We start from the raw sequence: 19,330 nt of genomic DNA on the forward strand, positions 1-19,330 counted from the left end.
AAGATATACATACATTTTTTTCTTATCATCCTCAACAACCCCCAAATGTTCCTATACCAAAGGTTTTCAATAGTAAAAATGGAACAAACTGCAAGTGGTTGAGTTACTGTGGAAAAAGAAACAATCTCTGTACTGTTCTGTTTGTTTGGCATTTGCACCTTTGGTATGTGATGGCCCTTTCATAAAGGGCATGAAAGACTGGAAACACATTCACCAAAGGATAGTGGAACATGAAAGATGTAAGACACACAGAGATTGTGCAGATGCTTACTTTATGAAAATACAAAATGCAGATGTGAAAAGCCTGTTGACTAGCAACCAAATGTCATTACGTGCTGAGCAAGTGAAAAAGAAACGTCAGGTGATGGAGTGCATAGTGGATGTTGTTAAAGTCATAGGCAAATGTGGCCTTAGCTACAGGGGAGATAAAGAAGAGACAAGTTACAGCTTAGAAAACCTTGCTGTCGATCATGGTAACTTCCTGGAGTTGATTCTACTCTTGAGTAGATATGACGTTTGCCTCCTACAGCATGTTAACACTTGCATTGAAAACAGCAAAAAGCAGCATGAAACTGGTGCAAAAGGCAGAGGTGCTCTAGTTACTCTGCTGTCAAAAGAAACATTTAATAAAGTTGTGGATGCCATTAGTGAACTGATAAAGGCAACTATAGCAGAAGAAGTCAGACAAGCTGGCATGTTTTCGGTCCAGATTGACACAACGCAAGATATCAGCTCCAAAGACCAGTGTTGAATCATAAGATATGTAACAGACGTGATTCAAGAAAGACTGATTGCTGTGGTGGATTGTGAGTCATCTACTGGCCAGAATTTTGTAGAGCTTCTGAAGAAAGTGCTACTGGACCTTAATATTGATATTGGCACATGTGTGGGCAACTCAACTGATGGTGCAGCTAATATGCAGGGGCAGTTTAATGGGTTTTCTACACTCCTCTCTGAACATTCCCCCAATCAGGTTCACATTTGGTGTTATTCACATCTTTTGAATCTTGTGCTGGCAGACACAACAGGCAGTGTTGTAGAAAGTGCATCTCTGTTTTCACAGCTTAATGATATAGCAGTTTTTTTTAAGAGTCATACAAGCGCATGCAGAAGTGGGAAGAGAAGATTCAGGACAAGCATCACAGATGACTGCCCAATAGGACCAAGAAGGTGGTGGGCTAAGCCACAAAGTGAAGTGTTTGGCTGCTTTGGGAATCCTGAGGGAGGCTTATTTGTTGAAGTGCTTATGACTTTAGACACTGTTGTAGATGACAGTACACAAAAGCCAACTGTGAGGGCCAAGGCAAAGGGATTCATAGAAGGCCTTTTGAAGTATGAGACAGTGCTCACTGCTCAGCTCTTCCTTCGCATTTTTGAGCTTACATCCCCCCTTTCAAAGTACTTACAGACAAGGGGAATGGATATCATCACAGCTCAAAATCTGGTTAAGGGGACAGAGGATGGCCTCAGAAGGTGTGCTAGGGACTTTCAAGGAGTGAAATGTGCAGCTGATGAGTTTGTGAAGTGGGCTAATGGAAAATTGCAAGTGGAGGAAGAGTGTGAGCTTGTAGTGCAGGCAGCTCTTTCTGAGAGAAGGATCAGAAAAAAGAAAAGAATGCCAGGAGAGCTTGCAGAAGATGAGCAGATGGCATCAGCTGATACTGACTTCATGGTAAAAGTACACAATGTCATTGTAGGCACAGTAACACGCAGTATCCATCGGAGGTTTTCTGCTAATACAAAACTTTGCTCAGATTTAGCATCTTTAGACACTAGAAACTTTGTTCATGTGAGAGAAAATGGACTCCCCAGCTCAGCTCTGGAGGAAAAAGGCAAATGTCTGCTTAAATTTGACAACATGGCTACAGTTGGCACATCGTGTAGTGAACTGTATAGTCTTGCATCTCAGTGGGACAGACTGAGACTGAAGGGTTACAGTGTCAGGACGGCTAGCGAAATGATGAGGAGGATCCTTCCATGGAACAGCAGGATGTCAAAATAGAGAGCAAAACTGGTTCCTCCTGTAAAAACTGTGTCATCTGTGTGCATCTCATCCACTGTGATAAACAAATTTGCAGAGACCAGTCCACTACTCAGGCACTTGTTCATTTTTAGAGTTGGCCATGTTGCGTTAAAGATGCACTTAGATGAAAAAGAGATTAGAAAGTAAAAGATTCATGCAGATAACAGTGCCATTATTGTTTTATTCTTCATTTGTGTTTGAGGGTTGATATCTACAGTACAAACAATTTTGCACAGAAAATATCAGTTTTGTTATTTTTGTAAGAAATATTCGTTGTAAAATGTATATTATACTTATATTTATTTAAACAACTTTTTACAAAAAAAATAGATTGATACTGTTAAAAACAGTTAAAAACTTTGTTTTGTAAAGAATAGCCTACCGTTAACTGTTCTAATAAATATTAACTGTCAATCGACACTTGGCTTTATTTGCACTAATTTGGAAATTAAACATTTGAAAAATATAAAGAATGACAAGGCTGCAGAGAGCAGTGTACTATTACATACTTATATACTTAGCTTTTAACTAACGTTATTTTAATATCGTGAACTCAAGTGGGCCGGTCTAAGTCATAAAACTCCAGGGCTCCGGAGTCCCCCTCCGGCCCTGGACTGACCAGCCACTAACTTCACGTACACATTCACGTACTTACCGTTTCTTTGTGAGTTTTGTAGTGACGGATTAAGTTGGATGTTGTGTTGATCGTGTCACTCACCTTTGCGCTGCATACCGCTGTTTTCGTCCTACTACCGTCTTCGACAACATAATCCTTGAGTCCACACAGACTTACTTTTGGACCAGGATCCTCCATGTCAGGTGTGTCCACGTCACACTCTGCTGGTCTGGGCGGTTGCCAGGTTTGTGCGCATTGCACTAGAAACCACCCAACTGTGTTTCAAAAACAAAACGTAACTTTTCGGTATCTAGAAAAACGCTAGTATTTAATTAAGAAGGCGAAGTGATTTCGAGTCATCTGTCTCAAGTCTAACTATAGTACCGAGTCATGAATTTCAAGTCGAGTCCTTTACCAGTGTCAGTCATACAAAATATTGGCGCCGCTGCCTTTCTGTCAGACAATGCACCCCTTCTCCCAGAAAATGGTTGCACTCAAACTCTGTTGTTGTCATGTTTATTTCTATTTTTGCATTGGAACAACACAGAAAAGGCCAAATCTGGTACAGCCCACACAGAACTCCAAAAATGGCCGGGACAGAACAACGGACACCTATTAAGGTCCAGTAGCACTTTCTTCAGAAAATCATCAGAAACAGTTGTATTTCAAACCTGTGATGCTCCTTTAATTTGTAATGAAACTCACCTGTAGCAACCAACAGGTGCTGGCCACATGGAGATTACACTTGTAACCATTTAAAATGGAGAAAGGTTGACTCACCCTTTGTGTCTGCCCAGTGGATCTGCCTGTGGTCCCTGCATAGAGTAGATCTGTTTCTGGAAGTGAAAAGACTGAGCTTCCCGCATTTCACCTTGAACAAACTTAACCTGCTTGCTGCAATACCCCCAGATTGTAGTATGTCAGCTAGCTTTAACAAGATGAACAAGCCGTACTGTGAACAGATTAGCTTTACGTAGTAGTACACTGACATGAGTGAACAGTAAATGGCTAAATTAGTGCCCACTGACATAATGTGTACCTACAGTTCTTCATAGATGCACACTGTAGCCATCTTCACTCCAGTGCTCAGCAGTGCAGCCATGCACAGTGGCCACAAGGGCTTTCATACATACATGCAGTCAGCACTCACAGTGGTGAAGTCTTTTTTTTTTTTAAATCCTGTATCTAAATTAGGTGACCAAAATCAAATCAAATGTTCCGTGGGCCATGCCCTGCCTCTCCAAAGAATTTCATGAAAATCCATTCATTGCTTTTAGAGTTATGTTGTTAACAAGCACACAAATAAACCAAGAAATGCCCGGGGCCATGCCAGCCTGCGTGGGTTCTCTCCAGGTACCCCGGCTTCCTCCCACAATCCAAAGACATGCAGCTCAGGTTAACTGGAGACTGAGTGTGTGAGATTGTCTGTGACAGATTGCCACCTCTCCAGGGTGGACCCCGCCTCTCGCCCAGTGTCAGCCCCCCGCAATCCTATTCAGGATGAGCGGCAGAGATGATGGATGGATAGAGGGTTCAAAATTCTGATTGATATTAAAAGGAAACCTCCACAGGACCATATCACCTCAGAATGTGACCCTAAATGTCAAATGAATGCTATATTAATCCTAAATTGTATATATATTACCCACACATACAAGAAATATTTGAAAAAAGCTTCACACAATAGCTTTAATAAATATTTACAAACATTAATAGTTCATCTCAGGCTTCAGAGACTCAAGCTGCTCTGACAGAAAATGACCCAGAGTGTAAAGGTAACAGGAGAAATGCTCTACACCTATGTCATGTAGAGTCCAGGCTGCAGGTGAACTCAGCTGACTTTACCTGTTCAATAAACTAGACACGTTAGATAGCTAGCCTAGCAGTTTGCACCCGGTCTCTGTGCTACACTAGGCTGACATTCTTAGAGCTGACCCTGACAGTAATCACATGACTCTGGAGAAGAGGTGACATCACAGTGGACGGTGTCCAGTTTCCAGCAGCAGAGCCTCCAGGGTCAGTCTGGTCTCAGGAGGGATGAAGGGCTGATGTAGCCAGCAGGACAGGTAGACCATGCAGAGGTCAGATGTCCAAGTGTGGGCGAGTTCCTGTAGAATTGTTTGTTTCAGCTTCAGCTCCTGACTGAAGGCATCCAACAGGACTTGAGACAACTCCTCTGAAACACAAAGAAACAGATCTCGTCTGTATTTCAAACTGTTCTTCTGCAGAATTTAGTTTGTGTTTGAGATGAAAACACTGATGAAAATATCAAACTGTGAACAGGTGTATCACACTGATGCCATTGGAGTCTGCCGACATCATTCAAGTGTGTTAGGAAAGGGTACATCCCAAGTCTCTTATATGCATTGTTTCCATCACTTGCATCTTAGTCCCTGCCATATAAGATGTGAGTAAAAGATGCAAGGACTCCAGGAAACACATTTTAGAGACAGGAGTCGTCCTTTCCCCTGATCCTTTAACTGAAGGGTCCAATCACCAACCGATTTCCTATGAAGGAGCATGTTGCTCCATAAACTTCTGCAACGGACACTCATATATCCTTGCTCCCGGTTCCTCCAACAGCCTCATCACTAACCGGAACAATCATAAGACACTTGAGATGCAGCCATAGACTCACCAAACTGTTTGGTGTTCCAGGTGTGAAACAGAGGAGACTTTCTTCCTTCAGGTGCGAACTGAAATTCCTCCAGATCCTGAATGCCTCGCTGTGATGTCAGCAGACGCTCCATCTTCATCACCACAACAACCTGACAGAAAACAGATGAAAAATAGAAACAAACACCAGAAGAATAAAAGAAACACCTGAGTATGAAGTAATTTTACACTGATTCTGTTCCAGACTACAGGACAGGAATCAATCTTTGTTTGAAAACAATCAATCCTAAGTGTCCACCCAGTTATATCAAAAAATAAAAATAAAAAACTCTAAAAACTATTACTAACATTATACACAGACTGTGCACAAAATAATACAATGCAGAAGAGCAGACGCTCTGTTCACAGTTTGTGTAAACTAAGTCATCATGTTAAATTAACAGGAAGTGATGTAGTATGACTGCTGTCACATCACTAACATTATGGGCTCCTTGGAGATGACCCACATCTGCACAGAACCGATCACTGGCAATCGGTGGACAATGCATGCCGGTTAGTTTTCTGTCTGACTTGATCCCGACTAGCTGTGATGTTTTATAGAAACGTATTGTTTCTTGTTTAACTGCAGCGAATGTGATTGTATGAGTTGGTCTTTACCCAACAAGGGTTTTTATGTTAACAGAATAAAAGTGTGGCTGATGGTGACGTTTATCAGAGGAGCTGAACACAGTCAGTACAGGACGTGACATGTGGTTCCCTCAGGCTGCAGACGGTCTGTAGAGTCCTGCTCTACAATGTCAACTGGTTTAATTTGTGTTGTACATTATTATTAAGAGACACATAAGCCTTTGGTGAACGGGACATGAAGGTTCTTTGTGACATCTGTGAGGTGCAGCAGTGGCAGGCTAAATAACCAACAGATCAAAAGTCGCTAGTATTCATGCAGTTTCATATCAAATCGAGCCTGGTCAGCTCAGATACAGCAGCAAACTGATTTGATGATGCTTTGTATGAGAACCGCAGCCCAGATGTTCAGACCATATTTAAGTAACAGTATGGAGACCAACACAGATCAACATATCAGTCATACAGAAGAACACCATTAAACCAGCAGCTGTTTGGACCCTGAGGAGAAGCTGAACAGTTTGGTTTGAGGACATTTTATTAAACTGGGATCACATGTAACAGGATTGGATTTTTGTCACTGCTGCCTGCTCTCATCAGCTGGGCAGGCAAGGTGCAGTTCATCTCACTTCAAGGAAAGTGCGGCACATACTGAGGGACCACTATGCTGGTACGGGAAAACCTCACACGATTAGATTAGCCTCCACACAGAGCTAGCATCTCTAAAGGTAATGATAATCACTTTTATTGGCCAAGTATGTTACCCACCGATGGCAGTGATGTCCCTAGCCATTCAGGAGCAACTTGGGGTTCAGGGTCTTAACTAAGCAGACAATCAGCTTAGTTCTGGGGGCAGGACAAGGTCTCTTTCCTGCTACTCACTGCCTCAAAGTTTGTTTATTAATTATGAATATTCTGAGTTCCTCTGGATGACACACCTCTTCAAAATGCCTACTTTGGACTTGTGGACACCACACCTGGCAGAATCCATTTTCCAAATGGTAGTGGAAAGTTGGACCAAGATGGACTGGGAGCCTTCCTGAGCACGATCTCTGGTCTGATTGACAGCATTGTTTAGCCAATGTGTTGTTTGCAGCCATTCCAAAGACACCGACTGGTCAAAGTCTGAATGTCCCACCCTCCCCTCTTACAAACCATGTGATATCATTACAAAAATCTGCTTATAAAACTTTGCCACATAGTAAATGTGTCAAAAACCCATAGGCACGTGCACACAGTCGACACAAGATTGTTTGCCTGACAGCTTGTGAAAGTAAGCTGGTAAGTCTGAAACTGAATATACAAACCTGTAAAACGGAGTTTACACAGAGAAACCTAATTGTAGAAGCTTACAAAATTAAGTTTACAAATGCAAACCTAAGTGTACCAACTTAAAAAAACTGTACTTACAGATACAAAACTGTTTCCAATCACACCTTTTTGAATAATACAGTATTCCACAGGACTAATTTGTGAAATAAAGTGAACTCAAGTTAAATGAAGCAGCACCATTTTGTGGACAATGTCCTGCAGTTTGCGGCATTCATTCTGCAGCTCTGCGGGTGATGAGGATAATGAAGGTGATGAAGACTCGTGCGCCAGCTGCCGATCACTTGGGGAACTGAAGAAGAGAAAAGCACATAAATACACATCAGACAGGTCAAAGTGACTATTAATGCCTATTTAGATTTGTGTTATTGCTCATCTACTTTATATTTCATTTGTATTTTGTGGCGTTCATGTGGACGGTGAAGTAAGAATTTCATTGTACAGGGAAACACGTTTCCTAACTGTGCATATGACAATAAACACTTTGACTTTGACCTAATGTTTTTAATGAGGCTTTAAAAACTGTTGCAGGTTGTTGCACTGGTGCCCCACTACACAAAAAGTCTAGGCCACTGCCACCACTTGCTTTTTGAATTGAACTGGAGTTTGATGCAAACTTGATATTAATACAGCATTGGATAAAAAAACTAAAATTGAGGGTATAGATATACACATTAATATACCTGGGGCATAACATATTTATTATTATTTTAAAGGCTGTTTTCTGTAACCAGTGTAGTAGCATGCTTCACCTCAGAGTATATGGGCCAGTGTAATATAATTCTGAGCCCGTCCAGATTATACACACACACACACACCTCTTTCGCTGATTGTCTGCACTGTTTACTGCAGCTGATAAACAGATACATGATGAAGACATAAGCCTCAAACAAAAATCAGGCTTTATATCTTGACACCTCTTCACTGTTAGACACTGTCAGCATGTGGTTATTCTTTTTATTTAGCTATTTAAATCCTCCCTCTTAGGCTGAGCAAACACTGCACGGATTCAGCCCAATGCTAGACCCGATTCAGTCACCACCAACCACTTTTAGAGTTGAGCCAAATTTTGGCCCGATTAGTTGTCATTTGACATACAGTGTGAGCAGGATTCCAGCGCCAATTAATCACCTGAACGACCAGCGATACAGCTCCTGACCACTCAGGTGGGCATGGCACTTATGACACTGCTATTTATAAAAAAACAGACGCCTCTTGTGCAGCACCTGCTCTGGCATTTGGCGCCCTAGGTGACTGCCTATGCCACGGGTCAGCCCCGAGTTAAACACTGAGCTAACCCAACTGCCAGTGATCCAGGTGCATTGTGGGTAATGTAGACACTGTGTTTTGAGAAGCAGCAGAATATATCAGATAAAGATGACAATATCTCTGGTTCTGCTGCTTCGATTTCATCTTTTTTAAAAACTGTCCAGTGTGAGTTTAAAGTCAGTGACATGACCACTTGTCAGGTTCTTTCACCATCTTATAGTAAATGGTCTTATACTTGTGTAGCGCTTTTGTATGCAATGCAGCACACGCAAAGCGCTTTCACGCTGTTCGTCCAGTCACATTCCCACTTTTACATGTGGACTTTAGAAGCTGCACATCAAACCGCCGACCCTATGGTTAGGAGGTGTCCTGCTATACCTCCTGAGCCACAGTCACCTACAGTGTTCTCTGCCACCTTGATTCCTTCATCAATAACAAAGTAAATGAAATTAAAGAAAATGAATTCATTAAATCAAATAAATTTTAAGTCACCCTCTGATGTTCACAACGTTGGCTGCCACCTTGAATCCATCCTCGTTGAGTTTTTCCCACCTCAGCATCAGGTTGTGCCAATCAGCTGCGTTGTCTTTGATCTTTCGGGCACTTCCTGTGACAGCAGAGCCCTTCCTGTTTGCTGAGGTTACCGTGATGTCACCTGACTCACCTGAGAACAGAGTTTAGTTGATTTTATTAACAACCTTAAGAAAACATTTCATGCAAAGACACACAAAACCACAAAACTGTTTGTTCCTACAGTTTTTGTGGGACAACAAAAAACTATCATTGTTGTAACAAAAACTGGTTTCACTGAGGTCTTGAGTTTGTGGGTTTAAAGCTGGGGTCTGTAACTTTATAAAACCACTTTTCCTCATTTTTTGCTCAAACTGTCATTATATCCTGGCAACTGTTATTCTGTGAAAACATCAGGGTCCTCTGGCTCCTCCTGAAGCCTCTAAATCAATATGAAAGAATCCACCATATCTGAGTGTGAACTACCAACCAGGGCCAGAAGGCGGTGCAACCCACTGTTTGTATAGATAGGGTTGGGTACCAAAACCCAGTGCCAAGATGGCACTACTTCCTATACAATCAGATAAAGGATTTATCTAGAGTTACACACGCTCTTATTTCAGTGTCCACCTAAAAAAAGAGCCAACTCTGGGTTCACTTAACATTAGAGTTAATGGAGCAGTTGCTTGGCACTCCTGTCACTGAGGCTCACCTATAATTTGTTATAAGTCTGACTGCTTAGATAACCACACTACATCAAGTCTGTTACCAAGGGAGCCTTGTGATAGACTGGCGAGCTGTCCAGGGCCCCCCAAGCCTATTCGGGAATTAGTATAGATAATGGATGGATGGTTAACCTTGGGAAAGGAATTATGGCTGTAGGGGGAAATTGTGGCCATACTGTCAACTTAGCAAGGTTCAAACAAAGTTGAATGGTTTAAAAAGTACAACAGGGATTTAAAAGCTGAATACAAGTAATGTTGAGAAGTTTCTTTAACTTTGAGTGTGTATCTGTGTTTCTACAGCATGTAGGATTTAAGTGTCAAAAATGATGGAAAATGGACACGTAGAAGAGCATTTAGTGGGATTGCTGACTCAGCTGATTTCAGTTTCTTTTTTTTTTAGAAAGAACGCATTCAGTTCAGTGCAACTTTAACTAATAATAATAATAATAAACTTTATTTCTATAGCACTCAACAACTCGTAGGAGCCCAGAGTGCTGTACAACAGAACAAAACTACAAACAAGTAAAATCAGTAAATCAAAATAAGATTGCAAATATAAAAAACAACAAATAAAAAGGAACCAAAGTCAGGACCTATTCGAGGTTCCTATAGTCCGCCATTACTGATAAAAACGGTCCTCATAGAGTCAGTGGAGATGTCGCCTCTCTGCGATATATCAGGTAGCCGACTGTTCGTCATGCAGAGCCTCGTGCGATTTCATCCTCAAATCAAACTACTGATCACTTAACTATTGCAGAAACATCAGACAAAGCCGCCACGAATCGCTTATCGATAATATGAGCAACAAAAATGTACTCACCTTCCATCTAATCAAGAAAACTTCTCAGTATTAACAAATCCTCTCATCTGGTATTTACTACCGGCTTTACACTTCCTGATTCTTCTTCTTCTTGTGCAGTGTTTCTGTACAACCTCACCTTTGTCTTCCTGTTTTCGTGCGGACCAACGATTACGCTGCATACCGCCCCCTACTGTATCGGGGTGGGTAGATTCTTAAATTGTCTGAATTCCAGCCATGAATTAAAGAAAAAGAAGCCGTCCCTAGTAGGATGGCGGTTAGGACGCAGATCAGGGTTGCGTCAGGAAGCGCATCCGGCGTAAAACACGTGCCACATGTCAACATGAGAGTCGTCAGTGTGGCGACCCCTAAACGGGAAAAAGCCGAAAGTGACATTCATTCAATTAAAGAAAAAGAAGAAGCTTCACTCTGGTGAACACTTAACTCATGACTGTATAACAGAACAACAACCCTCAGTGCAATACCGGCAAATATACTACTTTCGAATATATCTGTCAGAAAAGCCGCCATACTGGAGTAAAACTCCTCGTGTCATTTCTGGCATGTCAGCAATCTGGTCTCTCGCGGGACCACTGTCCTAAGTTAGTTCAGTTCACTGGCGTGAGTACAAAACAACGTCAGAACAACGTGGCACAGATGAGTTGTCGCCCAGGTTCTATACGATGTTTACATCATGTCTGGGAACGAGGCTAAACTCTGCAGCGTGTCGGTGTCATGACAACAGATGAGCTCCGTTCACCGGCTGCACAAAGTAATGCGGGTTTCCTTTGATGAGCTCCGTTCACCGGCTGCACAAAGAAAAGCGGGGTTGCTTTTGCGGGTTTCCTTTGATGAGCTCCGTTCACCGGCTGCACAAAGTAATGCGGGGTTCCTTTGGCTGAGCTCAACGTTATTGGACCTGTCAACCAACACACAGCTCCGGGGTCATGGTCCAGTGTGAAGGGACGTAAAGTGTGAGCAGTCAAGTCACGGACTGTGGCCGTGCAATGCGAGTTAACACATCGTACACGAGCAATAAAACGTGCACAGTGTCTGTCCGGCTTAATGTTTCAGTACATACATAGGTTGTGATATGTCGTGTTAGTTTCAAACAGACAATTTAAGGCTACATAACAGAACTAACACTGATACGACTGATAAATATAATATAATAAATATAAATATAATTCCCCAAAGCTTCCTGGTGTGTCACTCTTTAAAAACACAAAGACTTTCTCTTCACCTCATCGTTAACCAGCTCCACTTACGTTCAACAGTCTCAGCTTCCTACATGTCAAATGTGTTTTCCTCTTGTTTGGTTCTGGTTTGTCACGTCACAACATCCAAACTCTGCACCGGAGAGAAGCACTGTCCGCGCGCGTTCACCGACGGTGACGTCAGCACACTGACAGGATGTTATACTGCGAAGAGGCCTCACTCTGCGGTTACAGTGAGACCTCGTTGACAACACATCAGTAAAGGTGATAGTTTCATTTTCATATTTTCTCAGTTCAGTCTTCTATTTATATCATATTTTGATGTGATGTATATTTTATTTTAATGGGGGATGTCCCAGTCCAGTTTTTTTGGCCTATTGTATTTACCAATCCTGCCCTTAATTGACTGTATAATAAATATAGGGTTAAATAAAATCTATAATAATAGTCACCTTTATTGGCCAAGTATGTTACACACAAGGAATTTGTTTCTGGTACTGAACTGAGGCAGCCATCTGCGGTGCCACCTCAACTGATGGCTCTAACCATCGTGGGCAACGTTGGGGGGGGGTTCGGGGGTTCAGTGTCTTGCCCAAGGACACTTTGACATGTGGACTGCAGGCACCGAAATTTGAACCTTCAACCTTCTGGTTGGGAGACGACTGCTCTACCACCGCACTGTCGCCTCCCCCACTGTCTTTGGAATGTAAAGTGCTAGTAACAATTATAATCATGACATTTATTTATTCATCACTGACAGCAGGACCTGTCCAGGGTGGACCCCACCTCTTGGCTCCAGCCCTCCGCGACCCTCTTCACGATGACAGGATGAGTGGTATATGTAGATAATGGATGGATTGATTACTGACAGCAGGTAAAGTCAGAAGACTCATGCGAGAGATCCACTGTAGGTAATCTGTGTGTGATGCCATGTTGCCTCCATTCAAAATACAAAGTAGTGCAAAGTGCAAAGTAAACTGCAACCTTAATCATGCCAGTACACTTTAAACATTTGTTGTTGCTTCTGGGGGAGCTCAAGTGTCTGTGGAGGAGCTAACCCCCTCTGGCTCCCACACTGTAGCTGGCACAACGCTCCTAAACCGACTGTCCTGACTGCAGCCTTTTGTCACTGCCCCCTGCTCCCACATACTTGCCAACCTTGAGAACAAAAAAACAGGGAGGATTTCAGAACCAACGTGGGGGTCTGGGGGTCCTCCCCCAGAAAAATGTGAGCTTCAAAGACATCTTTTCCCACATTCTGGCAACAAACAACAATGAATGAAAACAACAAAATAATAAGTACACAGCAACAGACTTTCTATGTAAACTACTTCTAAGTTAACTTTTCTCAGTGAATACAGAGAATGCAAAATAACGTGTCTCCTTTAGCAAGAGCTCCGACATAAAAATAAAAACTTATCAGCTTTCATTTGACATTCAATGACATCAGAATGTATGTTTAAAGGACGTGTTTGATAAAGACATGAACGATCAGGACTGTTTGTGTGTTATCGCCTTAGAAATATTGCGTTTGTTGATATTTGTGGCTTTGGTGAAGATCAGGTCACATTTCATGACCAGTTGATGCAGAAAACCAGGAAACTGCAAACAGTGCCATGACTTTTTCTTGTGACTGTAGGTAGGCCTATATTTATTTATTATTTGTTGTTATTGGCTTCTATTTGTTGTTCTAAGTTTTACTCTCTTTTTTTCTGTTTTATTTGGTGCATGTTGGGGGCCACTGAACCAGAGTCTAATTCCTTGTATTTCTAACACACTTGGTAATAAAGATCACGATTGATTGATAATGTTATACTACATACAGTATCTACCTGAATTAAACAGCCATTTTAGAAAACATCCAAACACATAGCATGTGGAAAAACTAGACATAATTTTGACTGTATAAGGCAAAACTGTACACCAATACTGATACTTGTGTATCATTTTAATCAGGAGGCTAACTCTGAGGCCACATAAAGTGAAGGAACAACAGTACAGGTGAAAAGTGAGACATAAATATTGTGATAAAGTAACAGGGGGGTGAATTTTAAAGCGTCTTTAACATGAATCCTGAGCTCAGCAGAATCAGATCAGAGTGAGACCTCTTCCTGCTCACACACATTCTTTGCTCACTGACACACCAGGAAGAAGAAGCGGAGAAGACAAGGTCAGAGTTCCACTGATCACATCGCAAAAACAATGAACAGCTGGTAAGACTTCAGTTCAGTTTATTGTTGGTAGCCAGTGTTGTCATTGCTGCAGCTTCATGCTGACAAGTGAACAGGTATCAGTGATGATAAATAATCAGTCTGATCTTTGTGTGGTTGTTTCAGCAACATGTTGATGTGAGGTCATAATGACATCAGCATTGCAGCTTCCTGCCGAGCTGTGGCTTCATGTGTTTAGCTTCCTGCCCTGGAAAGATAAACTGAGTGTGCGCTGCACCTGTTCACACTTCAAACACCTGTTGGACAAGTCTCACCCCCTGTGGCGGGGCTTTGGCGTCGTGCTGCGACACTTTTCCAAGTACAACCACAGATTCTGGCGCAGTCTGGCTCAGAGGCATGTGCGCAGCGTGTTGGTACGTTCAGGGAAGAGGAAACACTTGAAACAGCTTTCCACCTGGCTGCCTGCTCTCGACACGCTTCGAATGGATGGCTGGAAGGAGTCGGGCATGAATGAGCTGAAACATTTCCAGCGGCTGCAGAATTTATCCATTACCCACTGTTCCACGCCACTGAAGAACTTGGACTTCCTGTTTCCTCTGAATCGTCAGCTTACACAGCTCAGCCTTTGTAATGTGCAACTTACCTGTTCTGCCTCTCACTTTTTGGCTGCAGTCTGTCAGCTGACTCACCTCACCTCACTGCTGGTGCATCATGACGGAAGCCTGAGAGTACCGACACTCAGTGGAGTCCTGACCCACCTGACCAAACTCAAACACTTGTCCTGGACCATGATCACCTACAGGATGCTATCACATGACTTCTTCAGCCCTGCCCACCTCTCAGGTAAATGGGTGACCCTGGTTGGTTCTAAATCCTGCAGGTCAGACCTGATGAGATGTAAAGTGAGAACACAGAAACTCTCCTCCTTCAGCAGGTGAACCTGAAAACAAACTGACGTCATTCTGTGCAGAAAGAAGAAGAAGAAGAAGAACATGAGTGAGGTTTAGTGTTTCTGATAGGTGTGGGGACAGGAATGAAACAGGTGTAATAGGTATGATGATGGGTACATCCACAGGTGTGTTGTGTCCTCCAGCAGGTGGAGGTGCTCTGCAGCTCTCTGACCTGCAGTTGTTGAACTACGATGCTGTAGTGACGCAGGATGTTCTGCAGCCTTTGTCCCACCTACGCAGCCTGTCAGTCTTCCACCTGTACTCCGTACCTGGGCCCACCTGTCACCTACAAACATGGCTGACATCATTGCCACAGCTCTGCAGCCTCAGTGTGCATGGTTAGCCTGAACATGAACTGACTCTGCTAAACATCTACTGAATATCTGTTCTCACTTGTTGTGACGTTACTGTGATTTTATAGAGCAGCTGATTTGACATTGATTTAACTCACCATCTCCTGAACATCCACTATGACTGTACTGTGATTCTACTTTGAGACTCAAAAATCAAATATAAAAACTGAATAGTTGGTTGTTATGAAGGATCATGCAACTTCTTTTACTTTGAGTACATCTCAGTCACATTTAAAGTCCCCATGGCTGCTCGTTTTGCTCATTTCCAGCCATTTAATGTTTCATCTTGGCTGCCTCCAGATTAGCTTGGCACCCCTCATAACCCCAAATAGTCTAATTATTTCAGAACGATAAAACCTGAGACCCTCTTCCTCAAAATGAGAGGACAGCTCATGAACGTGGTGTTGTGTTAAAATCCATTTCCCCATTGAGATGTTCTTTCCCAAACCTGAATCCCAACATTATCCTAACAACCAGTGAGGGGGGTACTACATGAAACTGAGTTTTGAGCAGAGGAAACACATCGATGGGGGAACAAAAGACTGACAAATAAGCTATGTTTTCAACAGTGACAATACCTCAAATCCCACCATACATGTTCAAGCCACAACATGAAAGTGGACAGCAGGATGAACCACAACAGCATTAATTAATCTGAATGTCTCCTCCATAGATAGGTAAACATTGTTATATGTACCAATGAAAAGAGATGTGTAACACGACCACATACAGTCCCAAAGTAGTGAAATTAATTCCAACAGGTAGCGTAGCACTGACAATAACATCATGGGTTGTTAATGCACTGGTTAACCAGCAACACATCACATGCGGCAGACACACTGGCCTCAAGCTGTCAGAGCAAACAGGTACTTTGCTCCAGGGGGAATCCAGCCTTGATCAGCTGATCACTAACCTTTTCGGGTTAGGGTTGGGGTTCTTCAGGGGGCTTCACAGGCCGGCTGCTTGTAGGTTAGACCCGGTCAGGTAAAACAGCGAGTCCCTGTACAGGAACATTCCCAGACATGCAGTAACCTCAGGTCCTGTATTTTACTCCACATCCTCTGGTCACAGTGCAGCAGCAGGAGGGAAGATATATCCCCAAAACAGGGCGCAGTCAAAACATTCTGCTTTTTACAATGGCACCGGTGGATGTCAAGCAAACTGACATGAATGTGCAACGGCCTGGAGACCATGACCATTCAAGAAAATCTTTTTGTTCGAAAAAACGTCTCAAGAGCGAGAGTTTGCCAAACGTGTATAAACCAAGTTGCTTCTGCATAGAAGCCCAACAACATCGGTGCACCTTTTTATTTGAGCTTTAGGTCACGTCTAAGATGAGAACTCACTATTATAACATTGTAGATAAGTCAGAAAACAAGGAAAAGTGCCGTGGGCTCTTGAAAGACATGGAACTTCTGTTTTTTTTAAGTCTAGCTTTCAAAGCTTCAGTAGATGTTTAATTCAACTTTATTTCACTGAGTTCATCAGTTGCACTTGTTACACATCACCTGAAACCTGAACTGACATTTGATTGAATGCTCTAACAGTTTTCTGTACATAAACACTTTATCTTCTAGTTTCAATTTAAAATACATCAACTATTTTGAGCCCTTTTCTTTAACTGAAGGGACGTTTTGACTGCCGGACAAATTTTTGTGCTTTGTTTCTTTAGTACCTGATGGTCAAATGCAGTGATGTCATGATGACTCTATTTGTCCAATAGGAGGCCATCCTCTGTCAGCATACGTGGAGTTCCTGCCATCATCCCTCCTCAATCTGACTCTTTGTGTGGATCTGCAGCCTGAAGACCTGCAGCTGGTCTCACTTAGAGCTCCTCACCTGGAACACCTGCACCTGGAGCCATGGAGCTCCTCCTCCAACCTGATCCGACTCCTCCCACAGCTGTTCCCTCACTTGAAGACGCTGAGGATCAGGTGAGTCACATACCCTTGACCTGTAAAAATGTTTCCAGCAGGCTGAGATACTTAGTCACCAAGTTTGTGTTTCAGACATCGCCAGGTGTCAGACAGCGACTTCCTACAGCTGCAGCAGCTGCAGCATCTTGACACTCTGGAAGTTCTGGATCCGTACTACAAACCTGACCCAAAGGACCCCAGCTTGGTGATCAATGAGCCAAGTCCTCATCTGCTGCAGCTGATCTCTGACCTGCAGAAACTGACCGATTATAGAGTCCATGTCATCACCAACTCACACAGAGACCCCATCATCTGCAACTGTGTCTGACCAGAGAGTCAGACTGCACTTGGGCAGAACACTGGCTGTGACATCACTGGCAGGGAAGAAGACATTTTTCAGTGAACATCTAATGTATTTTTAACAATTTGGTGGTGTGAAATGAATCAATATTAAAATTTGACAGCACTGACAGAGGGCAGACCTCTGCCAAGGGGGCAACTGTTTCCCCATAATGGCATAAAAGCATCTCTTGATAGTGTGACTTTATAATATGATTGTTTGACCATGAAAACCTGCTTCTGGCATTTGGAATGATGCTGATATCGTTATTAGTTTGAAAGTTATTCAAGAAAAAACAACAGACATGATGGACATCCATTCACTGGTTCAGGGGTAAAACGGACTTCAGTGAGCGGACTGTGGGCAAACTGAAATTACAGCTCATGTGTTGAGCAACATTCATTCAAGCCTGAAGTGAGGGCAGGGAAACACTTTTTAAAATCAATATTGCAAATAGGTATTTCTGTCCACTATGACAAATTCTATGTGTACACATCAGTAAGGAGCCGAGATCTGGAACGTCCATTTTCAACTAATGAGAAACTGTCAGAAGCCAACGACCTGGCCGAGGAGGGAGTAGGGCTCCAAGCTGTTGCCTGAAACGCCAGCAGCCTATCGGCAGTGGCACCTCTAAGGTGCGTAAAGCATCAGAGTTGACGATGGCATTTCGCCACCTATGACCCAGCACCTCCCTGTGCTGCAGACGTCCACTATCAGCTGCCTTTTCCTGACAGACATTCCAGCACTCAGCAGAAGTAGAAAGGACTGTATCCCCACCACATATGTACTGGTCACATCTGCTTTTGTTATTCTGTGTTTCACTGCCTCAGTGCAGTGCCATTTATGTAGTAACAGAGGTTTTGGTTAGCTTATAAGGGTGTAATCATTTCTTGGTACTTGCATATATCATGTTATTTGCATTCTTATTTTACTATTAGCATGCGTGATATCCTCTAAGTAGAGGTACAGCAGACGGGGGGAGAAATGTCCGAGATCAAGAGGGTTAAGGTACTAGATGGGTCTTATTCTCATTTATTCATCATAATTATGTTTGACTTCATTTTATTTTAACATTTTACTACAATTTATTCATCAGTATTTGTTATACTTGCTCGGTATCGTATACAAAGCTGATGAGTGTGATACAGGCAGAGGTGAGAAAGTCGACTCCAGTAGCTGCAAAGCAGGCAAGACAGAGAAAAGACTTACCGGTTTGTTACTGGGACTGCTGCTCAGACTGGACACACTAGGACGCCTGTCGCACCTCAGAGAGGGAGAGAAATGAAAAAGCCTTTGGTGTTTTCTGTTTTGAACATGCCATCCTGTGACAGGTTCATGTGTCTACATATCACCTTGTGTGCGACAGTGATGTGCTGTATGTTACCTCTTATCACCTTAATGGTGCTTTTAACATGTTTGATGTCTGGAGGTATCATAAATGATATTAGTGATCATCTACCAGTATTTGTGGTTTATTTGGGCCAGTATAGAAAAGAGAGGCCAAAATCAAATCTTTTCTATAGGAGGGTGACGAATGAACATGCTGTAAGGAGGCTAAAAGAGGATTTTATGGGGCAAGACTGGGAATCAGTTTACAGAGAGGAAGACTTAGATAAAGCATATGAGCAATTTTTAAATATATTCAAGAAAGTATATGACAGGAACTGTCCTCGTAAGCAGTATAAAAACAAAAGGAATTACAGTGGGAAACCGTGGATGAGTAAGGGATTACAGAATGCATGTAAAAAGAAGAATGCGTTATATAAGGAATTCATAAAGTACAGATCAAAGAAGGCGGAAGAAAAATATAAGTCATATAAGAACAAATTAATTGAGATTTTGAGGAGATGTAAGAAACTATATTACTCTAAA

General features: G+C 42.6%; 3 protein-coding genes across 11 annotated transcripts in view; 1 reads left to right on the forward strand and 2 right to left on the reverse strand.

Moving 5' to 3' along the window:
* The window catches only part of tecpr2 (tectonin beta-propeller repeat containing 2), a 49,938-nt gene extending 47,071 nt beyond the window's left edge, over positions 1–2,867 (reverse strand). The window contains exon 1 of the mRNA XM_020621405.1: positions 2,742–2,867. The gene's annotated coding sequence lies outside the window, so the exon portion shown is untranslated. The remainder of the gene's footprint in view (positions 1–2,741) is intronic.
* Positions 2,868–4,308: 1,441 nt separating this feature from the next.
* On the reverse strand, positions 4,309–11,876 carry cinp (cyclin dependent kinase 2 interacting protein). 3 transcript variants are annotated; one of them, XM_020621395.1, is made up of 5 exons: positions 11,780–11,876; positions 8,970–9,141; positions 7,389–7,500; positions 5,278–5,407; positions 4,309–4,815 (listed from the first exon to the last, which is right to left on the reverse strand). In XM_020621395.1, the coding sequence occupies exons 2-5, from the start codon at positions 9,035–9,037 to the stop codon at positions 4,613–4,615; spliced, it is 513 nt and encodes a 170-aa protein (XP_020477051.1). In that variant the 5' UTR covers positions 9,038–9,141; positions 11,780–11,876; the 3' UTR covers positions 4,309–4,612. The 3 variants fall into 3 exon arrangements, with proteins under 3 accessions (XP_020477051.1, XP_020477052.1, XP_020477050.1); XM_020621396.1 differs by having other exon boundaries at positions 11,755–11,811; XM_020621394.1 differs by lacking the exon at positions 11,780–11,876 and adding an exon at positions 10,533–10,997 and having other exon boundaries at positions 4,311–4,815.
* Positions 11,877–11,914: 38 nt separating this feature from the next.
* Positions 11,915–18,915, forward strand: LOC109972484 (uncharacterized). 7 transcript variants are annotated; one of them, XM_020621379.1, is made up of 7 exons: positions 11,915–11,992; positions 12,489–12,639; positions 13,876–13,941; positions 14,065–14,742; positions 14,996–15,187; positions 16,926–17,136; positions 17,212–18,915. In XM_020621379.1, the coding sequence occupies exons 4-7, from the start codon at positions 14,088–14,090 to the stop codon at positions 17,444–17,446; spliced, it is 1,293 nt and encodes a 430-aa protein (XP_020477035.1). In that variant the 5' UTR covers positions 11,915–11,992; positions 12,489–12,639; positions 13,876–13,941; positions 14,065–14,087; the 3' UTR covers positions 17,447–18,915. The 7 variants fall into 7 exon arrangements, with proteins under 7 accessions (XP_020477035.1, XP_020477029.1, XP_020477032.1 ...); XM_020621373.1 differs by having other exon boundaries at positions 14,993–15,187; positions 17,212–18,914; XM_020621376.1 differs by having other exon boundaries at positions 12,489–12,602; positions 14,993–15,187; positions 17,212–18,914.
* Positions 18,916–19,330: the final 415 nt, after the last annotated feature.

This window comes from Monopterus albus, unplaced genomic scaffold (assembly GCF_001952655.1).
Source record: "Monopterus albus unplaced genomic scaffold, M_albus_1.0 scaffold258.1, whole genome shotgun sequence".
Lineage (NCBI taxonomy): Eukaryota > Metazoa > Chordata > Actinopteri > Synbranchiformes > Synbranchidae > Monopterus > Monopterus albus.

Bases quoted from the DNA above. Each gene is read 5' to 3' on its own strand.
- cinp (XM_020621394.1), bottom strand. The intron at 5,408-7,388 runs GTGCTGCTTCAT...GTTTTCTGTCAG, and splicing joins AGGACATTGTCCACAAAATG to GTTGTTGTGGTGATGAAGAT. The intron at 4,816-5,277 runs GTGAGTCTATGG...TTTGTGTTTCAG, and splicing joins CTGGAACACCAAACAGTTTG to AGGAGTTGTCTCAAGTCCTG.
- LOC109972484 (XM_020621373.1), top strand. From the start codon at position 14,088: ATGACATCAGCATTGCAGCTTCCTGCCGAGCTGTGGCTTCATGTGTTT. The intron at 14,743-14,992 runs GTAAATGGGTGA...TGTGTCCTCCAG, and splicing joins CAGCCCTGCCCACCTCTCAG to CAGGTGGAGGTGCTCTGCAG. The intron at 17,137-17,211 runs GTGAGTCACATA...TTTGTGTTTCAG, and splicing joins TTGAAGACGCTGAGGATCAG to ACATCGCCAGGTGTCAGACA.